This window comes from Sminthopsis crassicaudata, chromosome 2 (assembly GCF_048593235.1).
Source record: "Sminthopsis crassicaudata isolate SCR6 chromosome 2, ASM4859323v1, whole genome shotgun sequence".
NCBI classification, from domain to species: domain Eukaryota; kingdom Metazoa; phylum Chordata; class Mammalia; order Dasyuromorphia; family Dasyuridae; genus Sminthopsis; species Sminthopsis crassicaudata.
This window is the reverse complement of record NC_133618.1, coordinates 579,613,023-579,626,127: the sequence shown is the minus strand read 5'-3', so window position 1 is coordinate 579,626,127 and position 13,105 is coordinate 579,613,023. Positions and strand designations below refer to the sequence as shown.

Here is a 13,105-nt window from a genome sequence, read left to right as displayed (position 1 = left end):
GTTTTGTTCTTGAAAACACTCGATTATGTTTCCAAAATTAGAGAGATTTAACTAAATTAAGGTATTTAATTAGCTTTGCAACTTTTCCAATTATTTAAATCTGACTTTATTTTTGTGGCAAGTGTTTTGTAATTTTTCTCATATAATTTCTGACTATTCTTTGGTAGATGGATTCCCAAATACTTTATACTCTCAACATTTGTTTGGAATGGAATTTCTCTTTGTATCTCTTGCTGTTGCATTTTGTTGGTGATATATAAAAATGCTGAGGATTTATGTGGATTTATTTTATATCCTGCCACTTTGCTAAAATTCTGAATTATTTCTAATAGCTTTTTAGCAGAGTCTTTGGGGTTCTCTAAGTATACCATCATGTCATCTGCAAAGAGTGATAGTTTGATTTCCTCATTTCCTACTCTAATTCCTTGAATCTCTTTCTCAGCTCTTATTGCCGAGGCTAGCGTTTCTAGTACTATATTGAATAGTAATGGTGATAGTGGACAACCTTGTTTCACTCCTGATCTTACTGGGAAAGGTTGCAGTTTATTTCTATTGTATATTATGCTTACTGACGGTCTTAAATATATGCTCCTGATTATTCCAAGGAATAGTCCATTTATTCCTATGCTCTCAAGAGTTTTTAGTAGGAATGGATGTTGGATTTTGTCAAATGCTTTTTCTGCATCTATTGAGATGATCATATGGTTTTTATTAATTTGATTATTAATATGGTCAATTATACTAATAGTTTTCCTAATATTAAACCAGCCCTGCATTCCTGGTATAAATCCTACTTGATCATAGTGTATTATCCTGGGGATGATTTTCTGAAGTCTTTTTGCTAATATCTTATTTAAGATTTTAGCATCAATATTCATTAGGGAAATTGGTTTATAATTTTCTTTCTCAGTTTTTGATTGACCTGGTTTAGGTATCAGTACCATGTCTGTGTCATAAAAGGAGTTTGGTAGGACTCCTTCATCCCCTATTTTTTTAAATAGTTTATATAGCATTGGGGCTAATTGTTCTTTAAATGTTTGGTAGAATTCACATGTAAATCCATCTGGTCCTGGGGATTTTTTCCTGGGGAGTTGATTAATAGCTTGTTCTATTTCTTTTTCTGAAATGGGACTATTTAAGCAATTTATCTCCTCCTCTGTTAATCTAGGAAGCCTATATTTTTGGAGGAAGTCATCCATTTCACTTAAGTTATCAAATTTATTGGCATAAAGTTGGGCAAAGTAACTCATTATTTCTCTAATTTCCTCTTCATTGGTGGAAAGATCCCCCTTTTCATTTGTAAGACTAACAATTTGATTTTCCTCTTTCTTTTTTCTGATCAGATTTACCAAAGGTTTATCTATTTTATTGGCTTTTTCATAAAACCAACTCTTGGTTTTATTTATTAATTCAATAGTTTTTTTACTTTCAATATTATTGATTTCTCCTTTTAATTTTTGTATTTCAAGTTTAATTTTTGGTTGGGGGAGCTTTGCAACTTTTACTGTATACTGTCAGATTGTCTTCCAATAACATCCTACCAGTTTACAACTCCACTAGCAACAAAAGAATGCATATTTCTTTGAGTTTCTCTTTTTTTCCCCAATTTGGTAACTATGAGCTAATAATACTTCAAAATTTTGTTATCTGTGTCTCTGATTACCAGTGAGGTTGAACAAAAAACATTTAAGTGTTAACAGAAATTTGTGGATCCTCTTTTGAAAACTTCAAAACTTTGAAAACTTAATCTTTTTTTGAAAACTTAATCTTTTTTTATCTATCAAGTGGGAACTAATTTCCTTTGTAAATGTTTAACAGCTCCTTAAACATTTTAGTTGTCAAATTTTTAGATGTCAGATTTGCCATATATGTCCCCAATGTATCCATTTTCTATCTAATTATATTGTCTTATGTTGAACAGTATTCATTTTCAAAAAACCTATCATGCGGGGCAGCTAGGTGGCATAGTGGGTAGAGCATAAGCCCTGAAGTCAGAAGGATCTGAGTTCAAATTTGACCTCAGACACTTAACACTTCCTAGCTGTGTGACCCTGGGCAAGTCACTTAAAACCCCGATTACCTTAGCCAAAAGGAAAAAAAAAAAAAAAACCTATCATGTGCCTTTCTTACATTTGTTAAATTTACAAATTGCCTTTCTACAACTAGATAAATACATTATTCCATTTTCTCCTCTCTTTCTTACCATTTTCACAGAATTCTTTTTCTCATGTTTAAGTCAACCATATACATTGGAATTTCACTAAGGTATGTGGATATTTTTCATTTGTTTTTCTACATAAATTTTACTATGATTTTATCCTTAACATTTTCTCTGTTGCAGGCTTACATTTTATTTTGTATTACAACCATTTGTATACACATGTCATCACACTTACTAAATTGGAAGCTTCCTGATGTCAAGAACTATCTTTTATTTAAAATCTGTAACTCCCCTGCATACTTTTTTGTAAATGAATTTTAAAGCTTAATTTTTAAAATTATATAATATTGGGAAGGAGGGGAAAAATTCGGAAAAGAAAGGAGTACAAGGGATAATGTTGTAAAAAAAATTACCTATGCATATGTACTGTCAAAAAATGTTATAATTATAAAATTAATAAAATAAATAAAATAAAGTTTAAAAAAGTATGTATTAAAATATATTTATATATTTGCATATATATATAAATATCTTTATGTAATATGTAAAATATAATTTTTAACTAACATAATTTTTTGAATTCCATATTGAAGGGAATTAATTTCTTGGTAATCAATAATTGACTATCTAAAATTGTAGAAATTTCATTTTAAAATTTTAAAATTAAATTGGAACATTAGTTGGAATAGCTAGGATTAGAAGAACAGAGATTTCAAACTTAAAAGGAACTTAGAAATTATCCAGTTCTATCCCATCATTTTATTTTAAATTCTATCTTTGAGGCATACTAGTTGTACAACCAGTTAGGCAAGTTAGTTAACCTACTAAGGCCAAGAGCTGAAAACCGGTGTAGTATAAAATTCAAGAGGCAGCTAAAATAAGGGCAAGATCAAAGAAAGAATGGCACAGTGAAAAGAAAGCAATCTTTAGTATCATTAAGCCGAGGGCTAACATAAGGCTCACCTCTAACAAATATCAGCCAAGAAACCTTGAGCAAGTCATTAAAATTCGTTAATCACAAGAAGTTTTCTAAAATTATAAATTAGGAAAACAGTCTACCTATCAATATAATTACAACTAGACAATTATAATTGCAAAACACTGTTTAGAAAGACAAGTCTAAATAAACGGAGAACTATTCACTGCTCATAAAGCCCAGTCAACCTAAAAATTTATAACACTAACAAAATTAATTCACTTATTCAGTGCCATATCAATTAAATGATCAAACTGCTATTTTATAAAACTAGAAAAAAATAATGAAATTCTTCTGGAAAAAATATAAGATCAAAAATCTAAAGGGTAGTTATAGATAGATAGATAGATAATAATTTTTTGTGATCCCACAGAAACAGAAAACTGGAGGGGTTTTTTCCTTCAACCTAAAAGGCACTTCATAACTCATCTAGTCTATTCTCTTATTTCACACCTGAAAAAATGAAGTTCCAGAAAAACAGAATGGGTTAGTGTATTTGAATATTAAAATTAAAATTCACACATTACAATAAAGGAAGTTAGGGGGAAAGAGCACTCATAGCATAAAATATGATAAATGGAATTTGATATTTATATGAATTACTTACCCAGTTTAATGTCTCCTTCCAATGTAAAAAGAATGTTGCCTGCTTTTAAATCTCTATGGATAATTTTATTTTCATGCAAATAGTTCAATGCCTCTAAAGTCTGCTTGCAAACTACTTGTATCTGGGATTCTGTTAATGGTCTCTCAAGTTCTGTAAGAGAAAAGTACAAAATACATTTTTGTATTTTTCAGTACTTAACGATATACTTCTAAACCGTACCTTAATCATTTTGATGAATTTTTTTAATATACATATACATCATATGTAAATATAAATATTTAGAAGTCTCTCCATTTTTTAATATCCAAATTCACTAAATAATATGAAAATAAAATCAAGTTAAGTTACTGATTTCCTATATTATTTCAAGTATTAAGTACATCACATAGTTGCCAAGACTTGTTTAACTTCACCTATGTGCTCTTCTCTCCTCTGAACAACCCTCGTATAAATCCTTGTCTCCTCATGCCTGAACTAGTGCAATAGCCTTGTAGGTGGTTTGCCTGATAAAAGTCTCTTGCTACTCCAGTCCATCCTCCAAAGTAACTTTTCTAAATCACAGTCCAAACATGTCACATCCCATATTCAATAAACTCTGGAAGTTCTTCAACACAGCATCATACACAAAAATATCCTTGACATTCAAAGCCACTCATGATCACATACACTCCCTTCATCTTTCCACTCTACTTCTACTTCATGACCCACTAAGACCTTTTCAATAGTCTCACCATCCTGCTTCCAGTTGCTCAAACAAGATACTTCCTATCTCCTGCAGCAACATCCTCCCACCAAATCTCTTCTTCCTGGCTTTCTTCAAGTCCCAAATAAATCTCTCACCTCTACAGGAAGCCTTATATAATCTCTCTTAATTCTACTGCCTTTCCTCCATTGATTATTTCTTATTTATCCTGTATATCTCTTTGTCCATAATTTTTTGCATCTTATCCTCACCATTAGATTATGAGCTCCTCAAGGGCAGGAACTGTCTTTGGCCTAGATGCTTAATGCTTATTGACTTACTATCATGGTAGGAAATAAATAACATGCAGTACATTTTATACAGGCTTTTGTATTTATTGAATATATATAAAGAATAAATTGATACTTACCAAGCATCACAGCATCTACTGCACCACCTGCACAAAATTCAATGAGGATCTGCATGTAAGTAAAAAAATAGACATCTGAAATTTCATTGGATAAAAAAATACAAACTAAATTTTTTAAAGTTAATAACAAAATTCAAGACTTTCACATCACCAACTTAGCAGTGGTTACCATAAGCATCAAAAAGGCCAAATCAGTCTGTTAGAAGAAGAGAAAGCAATCTTACTATTAATGCAAAAAAAATTTTTTTCCTTATATGATTCTACAAGTTTTCAAGAAAGTCTATACAGAAAATATCATAGGAATATATTGTTTAGATTTAGGAATATTCTGTTTAAAGTATAATGACATAAATTTTTTAATGTTTTCAAGTACTATTATGTTATGAGAAAATAGAATTCTAAAATTGTAATTGGATTTTCATACTTGAGTAATAAAATATTTGTTGTTCTTTTAATATTAAGTTGCAAATGGTGATATTTTTGTATCAATATGTACAATCCCCAGAAACTATATGTACTAATAATGTGAAAAACCTAAAAATATCATATTTATTAACTATCAGAAAGGTAAATGATTCCAAATATTACAGCTGCTAAAATTATTTTAGTGAGCCAGCATAGTCCAATGGATAGACAGCTGGCCCCAAAGCCAGGAATACTTTATTTTAAGTCATATCTTTGAGGCATACTAGTTGTACAACCAGTTAGGCAAATCAGTTAACCTCTCAGTACTCTAGGCAACTCCTTAAGGCTTTAAGTTATACAGGAAGTATTAACATGTACAGACAAGTGAAGTTTTTTTTTAACCTCATTTTTTGCTACAAAGTTCTCTATACTAAAGAAATCATAAATTCTATCCTTATCTCTATCCCTTTTATAACAGTTCTAAATGAAGATATGAGTATCTGAGTTAGTAAGGATTTAGAAATGGGATTGAGACAGCATGATCCAATAGACAACATGAAAGACTGTAAACCATGAACCTGGTTCCAAATTCCCACTCTAATTTAATCCCCAGCCTATTGATCTTGAATGAAGTAGATAACTTCTATATATAAAAAGGGGGGATTGGACTAAATGACTTCTGAGATGTATTAGAGCACTAATTCTATAATCTTATGATTGTAGAAACTTGTGTAGAAACTTTCCACAAATTCCTATCAGCTACTTTTAGTTTCCTGGGACACTGGGAGATATAATAATCGTCAATGATCAAAAAGCACCATTTGTCAGAGGCAGAACTGAAATTCAGTTCTTTCTGACATGTTGGCAGCAGCATCAGCATCATCATCTGGCAATGGGAGGTTAGGGACCACTGTGCTAGCATCTTACAATTGTATCACTGGGTCCTCACAACAACCCTGGAAACTAGGTGCTATTATTATCCCCATTTTACAAATCAGGAATCTGAGACAGGCAGTTATTAAATGACTTGCCTAAGGTCATGTAACATAGTAAGTGTCTGAGGTTAGATTTAACCTATCCCCTGTACATTATGCTACCTCTCAAAATCTCTCTCTCTCTCACACTCACACACACACACACACACACACACACACACACACACACACACACTCTCTCTCTCTCTCTCTATATATATATATCTATATATAGATATAGATATCTAGATATAGATATAGATATAGATATAGATATCTATATCTAGATATAGATATATATATATATGTGTATATATATATATACATATATATATATATACTTTTATTTGATTTGTGGAATCCCTAAAAGATAGATGCTTATTGCTTAAAGATTTTTGACATTGTGCAAGTTTTATGCAAATGAACGTGAAATCTTAAAATTAACCATTCTCTATTAATAATGTTCATAAAAGATAATGTTATTCACAAAGCTATGAAGTGAACAAAACTGGAGGCAAAAACACAATTTTACTATGTTACTATATAAGAGATATTAAGTCATTTACCAAAGATCACATTATTAATAAATGGTATAAGGTGGCATAATAGATTTTTAAACTAGTAATGCCTAGTTCTAATGCTGTTTCCACTAGACTACATTTGTTGTTCTTTCCATATTAGTTTGCTCTTTTCTCTAAGATAAACTTGCATTTAAACCAACAATGCATTTAAAATAGCATTCTTAACTAAACTAAAGCTTAGTACCAAACCAGGAACTAATTGTTACTTTCAACAGCTGAGTAATAGAGATAAAGGGGAAACTTAAAAGATCACCTCCTCTAACTCATATCTCTTACATTTAAGGAAAGAGAGTGAAATGACTGGGTCAAGCACTCACAATGAAGTTACTGTTTAGTAGAGTGAATAAAGCCAGGTCAAAACCCCAGCTTTCCTGACAGTCTAGGCCAATACCCTTTTCATTAACAATATGTTGTTATTATGTCAAAAGTAGCCTTACACAGTTTATTTCAAGGCTAACATTATTTACAAATTTACCTACATAAAATTTTTTACAATTTTTTTACCTACATAAAAACATAAAAAGAAAGCCCTACATAAAAAAAAATAAATTACCTACATAAATCCAAATATTTCACCAAATACTAAATTCAGTCTGGTTAAAATACTGCAATTGTTTCAACATTCCTAGTAAGTTTTATGTAATTTGAAGTAAATTTAAAACAAGAAATTATTTTTCAAGAAAGTTCAAAGCAAACATCCAACTTTGAAATTGTTATTATACATTTGATGATTAGTAATTTACCTTTTGTTAAGTCATGGAAATTCTAATTTCTGAATAAAATTCCTTATTTTATTAACTATTGTGAATTTTAAGTAGTTTTAAAAATTAATTTAAAAAGAAAAAAAGACTTGTTTCAGATTAAGACCTGAAGTGGAGAGCAAAAACAACAAGTTTTAAGCTTCCCTCATGACTACATTTAAAATAAAGTGAACCAGGTTAAAGTAAAATTCCCAACCTCAAATAATTATCATTATGAACCTCGGGCAATTTACAAACTGTGAGGCACAGTTGTTGTCAAGCAGCCTAGCATCAGAAAGAGATGTTCAGATACTACCCTCTTACCCATACTGGTGGGGAAAGTTCACTAGGTCTATTTTTTTTTTTTAATGTGCACACTTGGGGGCAGCTAGGTAGTGTAGTGGATAGAGCACCAACCCTGAAGTCAGGAGGACCCGAGTTCAAATCTGGTCTCAGACACTTAACACTTCCTAGCTGTGTGATCCCGGGCAAGTCACTTAACCCCAATTGCCCCCCCCAAAAAAAGTATAAACTTAACCCTAAAAATATGTAAACTTTAGATAATCATTCTATTAGTTACCCTAAAATGATGTTAACTCTTTTTTAAGTCATATTAATTACAGCTAAAATGAAGGGTTAAGAGTTATAAACTACATTTTTAAACTTTTCACTTCTTATATCTACTCAAATAAGAAAATGTCAATAGAAAGATAGTAAAATGCTTACCCAAAGATTATTTTCATAATAGAAGGCATCTAGCAGCTTGACTATATTTGGATGATCACAAGATGCTAAAATATCAATCTCAACCATATAATCTTCAAGTTCTTCTTCAGATTTAGTGTCAATCACTTTTGCAGCAGCTAACACATTTGTCTCTTTATTCTGGGCCTAAAAATGAAAGTATAACAAAATCATTCCTATAGTTAACATTTGTAATTATTTTAAAAGATAACTCAAAGATTAAAATGAAAATGAACAAATTCAGGGATTTGAATTCTATCAATTTGTTCTTCTGTTCTTGTTCTAAATAACAAATAAAAATAAAAACTGTAATAACTTCCTATTCTCTATTTCTCCCAACTTCAGTTGGAAAATTAGACATATGTATGTGTGTGTGTGTATGTATATATATATATATATATATATATATATATATATATATATACACACACACACATATATATAAAAACCTATAACATAGCCTTTGTGTTTTACATATTTTACATAATCAGGCTAGTAATGAGCAGCCTTGATAAAAAGTAAAGCTCAGAAAACAGTACTGGTAGTGCTGTATTATTGAAAATCATGTTTATCTTGAAGAAGTCTCTCTGGAAAGGGTAAGAAGACTAAAGGTAAGGAAAAATATAACAATAATAATGTATTTTTAAGATATAATGAGTTCAAATTGAAGCATAACTTTTTCATTTTCTTTATTTTTGCTTTTTTTGTGACAATAGCTAATGTAGAAGGAAAAAATGATAAATGTTGGAGGGTATGTGGGAAAACTGGGACACTAATGCATTGATGGTGGAGTGTAAAATGATCAAACCATTATGGAAAACAAGCATTATGGAAAACATTATGGAATTATGCCCAAAGGGCTATCAAACAAAATACATTTTGACCTAGCAGTACCACTACAGGGTCTGTATCCCAAAGAAATCATAAAGGGAAAAGGACCCATATATGCAAAAATGTTTGGAGCAGCTCTTGTGGTAGCAAAGAATTGGAAAATAAGTAGATTCCCATCCGTTGGGGACTGGCTGAATAAGTTATGGTATATGAAGATAATGGAATATTACTGTTCTATAAAAAATGATGAACAAACTGATTTTAGAAAAGCCTGGAAAGATTTACACTTGCTGAGGGAAACAAGCAGAACCAGGAATACATTATACACAATAAAAGCAAGAATGTTCAATGATCAACTATGAAAGACTTGGTTCTTTTCTCAGTAGTTCAGTGATCCAAAGCAATCCCAATAGACTTTGGACAGAAAATGCCATCTTTACTCAGAAAAAGAAAAAGGAAGTTGAATGTAAACCAATACATGCTATTCCATTCCTTTTTCCTTCTTTTTCTCTCCCATAGTTTTTTTCCTTTTTCTCTCCCAACGTGATTCATAAAGCAATGTGTTAAAAAAAAATTTTTAATAGCTAATGTAGAAATGTTTTGCATGATTCTACATGAATACCTGATATAATATTGCTTACTTTCTAAGTGGACACTGAAGGAGCTAGAGAAGAAGAAAATTTGGAACTCAAAACATTTTTTAAAAGAATGTTTAAGCACCAGCCCTGAAATCAGGAGGACTCGAGTTCAAATGTGATCTCAGACACTTAACACTTCCTAGCTGTGTGACCTTGGGCAAGTCACTTAACCCCAGCCTCAGGGAAGGGAAAAAAAAAAAAAAGAATGTTTAAAATATTAATTTTAAAATTCATTAAGAAAATCTATCTTAAAAGAAAAATAAAATACAAAAACATTTAATATGTATATGATCATCATCATTTCAGAAAAAATGTACTTGAATATTAACTTAATCAGAAATAAAATGTTTTACAATTTATTACAAAAGAACCAAAGAATCATAGAATTTGAAAGAGTCTTCAGAAGCCATCTAGAGGCTTCAGTCTATAACTGAAATTACTACTATAATATGCCTGATAAATGGATAATTTTTTTCATATTAAATTAAAAACAAGTTATACCAACATAGCCAAGATTAGGAAGAAAGAAGAAAATTAGAGGGAAATTTTTATAGACAGCTTCTCAAATAAGTCTCATATCTCAAATCTACAGAAAACTTATTAAGAATATGAGTCATTTTCTAATTGATAAATGGTCAAAAAATTTTAATAATATGGGCAGCTGGATGGTACAGTGGATAGAGTGCCAAAACTGAGCCGAATTAACAGCTGTGTGACCTTGGGAAAGTCACTTTACCCTGTCTCAGTTCATCTGTAAAATGGTCTAGAGAAGAAAATGACAAATCACTTCAGTATCTTGCCAAGAAAACCCCAAATGAGGTCACAAAGAGTAGGACACAATTAAAATAATTGAAAAACAAAACAGCAAAGGATTGGAACAGGCAATTTTCAGAAGAAGAAATCAAAGCTATATATGATATGAAAAAATGCTTTAAATCATTGTTGATTAGAGAAGTCAAAATTAAAACAACTTTGAGATATCATCTCACAACTATGAGACTGACTAAAATGGAAGAGAAAAGTAACAAATGTTGGAGGATATATGGAAAAAACCGGGGCACACATACACAGTTGATAGAACTGTGAACTTATGCAATCATTTTGGAGAACAATCTGGAATTATTCCCAAAGAATCATACAACTGTGCATACCTTTTGACACAGCAATACCACTATTAGATATGTTTCAAAGGTGACCAGGGAAAAAGGAAAAGAATCTTTATGCTGTGGGATGTGATTGCAATGGAATACTATTTGCTATGCTTTAAGAAATAATGAACAGACTGATTTTAGAAAAACATGTTAAGATTTGAAACAATGAAGAGTGAAATGAGCAGAACCAAGAGAACTTTAGATACAGTGACAGCAATATTATTCAAAGAATAACTGTATGACCAAGCTATTCTGAATATTGTAAATATTCAAATCAAATACAAAGCATCTATCAAGGAGAATGCTATCTACCTCCAGAAAAAGAACTGATCAAAAATCAATTATTTGCAGAGTATGATTTTACATATATATCTGAGTCACATGATGGCCCTCTTTAGTGTATGAGAGGGAGAGAGAGAGAGACAGTATAGAACTTCAATTGTAACCCAAAAAGTCAAATTAAAATTTAAAAACAATAATATGCCTGAGAAGTAGTCATCCAGATTCTACCTAAAAGAATTTAAAAGGAACCTGCCATATCTTCTTTTAGATATTTCTAATTGTTGGGATTTTTTTTTTTTGCTAATCAACAGATAATGCTGGGAAACCAAACTACTCTCTGGAAATTAATTGGGTATACTAAAATACTCATTATTAAGTCACTTTAACATACAATTTTGTATGAATGATAATAAGTATAATCTTAGAATTTTACGTATTTAGTACATCTCAAATCTAACAGCATCTGAAAGCAATTTAATCACTCAACAAAATCTGTCCCCTAAAATTTTAGAAACCAAATTTTCAATAAAAATTATCCAAAAGTATATTCATCAAAGGACATAATTATTAACAATGCTACCCCATATCTTTCACACTTATTGGATAAATATTTTTTCCTAAAAGTATGGTTTTCACTTTTAAATGATTTTAAGATGATCATGTTAGAACTTTAAACAATTATAATGCTTCATCCTCAAAAATCAACAGCATAAGTTAATAATTTTAAACAAATAACAGCACACAAGAGATGGGAAAGGAGAGGAGTCTTTTTCTGAATTGTCTATATTAGTTTCATGTTTCTCAAGTAGAGTGAAAGCTAAACCTTGCTGTACTACTACTGTATTTCATCTGTACTAACCTCACTGTAATACTAAAAATTAAACATGAAAGATGAAATTGACACCAATAAGCCCAAAGAAGAGATAATAATATTCAAGAAAAAATAGGTAGGAAAGTATGGTCAACAACATCAAATGGTACAGAATGATGTTAGAATAAGTCTCAGAAAAAGATCATTAGATGTAGCAATTAAGAGATCATCAATAACTGTAACAAACAGTTACAACTGCATAATGAAGAAAGCAAACTGCAAATTGTCCAGAAGAATGAAAGGATAGAAAATAGAAGCAGTGAGAATACACAGCTTTTTCAAACAATTTGCCTGAAAAGAGAAGAAATGAAATAGGATAACGTGCAAAGATGATAGGGTCTAAGAGAATTGGGGGAGGGGGGCAAGGTGTAAGAGAGGAAAGGAGGAGCCTGAGTGTTACACGGAAGGAAGTGGTAAATAAGGATAAAGTGAAGAGGAGAGGCATAAAATAATAATAAAGACAAATGCTGAAGATAAAAGAAGAGAAGGTCAAAGCAAGGAGAAGAGATATCTCTTCATCAAAGACTGGAATAGAGAAGGCAATAGGAAGGGATGTCAATACTGAATAATATATTGACAGAAAGATGTGTGTGTCTATGTGCTCATACACACATGAACAAAATATAAAGTTGTAGATAAATATTTTATGTAGGCTTGGAAGTAGTCTTAAATGTAATACGGAGAGTAGAAGACAAGCAAAGAAAGAATTCTAATAGGAATGCTTGTTTAAAAAAAAAAAACACCCCATAAGATATTAAGAGAATTAAGATTAAATACCACAAAAAGCCAGAAAGTAAGAAAGATAAAGGAAAAAATATATTAGTCTGCATTAGTTTGAATTAGTGCTAAGTTTTTTAAAACAAAAAAAGTTTAAAAATCAAAACTAATAAACAAAACACAAGTTTTATGCAGGAAAAATGAAGAATTGGACAAACTGTTTTAGTTACTATTAGCAAGGCAAAGATCATGATATAAAAAGACAGGAAATGCTTAGAACATAAATTAAATCAACATAATGCAAGTTTTACAGTG

At 30.8% G+C, this 13,105-nt stretch overlaps 1 protein-coding gene across 1 annotated transcript in view; it reads right to left on the bottom strand.

The window, feature by feature from the left end:
* The window catches only part of SLK (STE20 like kinase), a 60,322-nt gene that overhangs the window by 36,043 nt on the left and 11,174 nt on the right, over positions 1-13,105 (bottom strand). Inside the window, 3 exon segments of the mRNA XM_074295513.1 lie at positions 3,745-3,894; positions 4,857-4,905; positions 8,283-8,447. Of these exon segments, the coding sequence (XP_074151614.1) occupies positions 3,745-3,894; positions 4,857-4,905; positions 8,283-8,447 (364 nt within the window).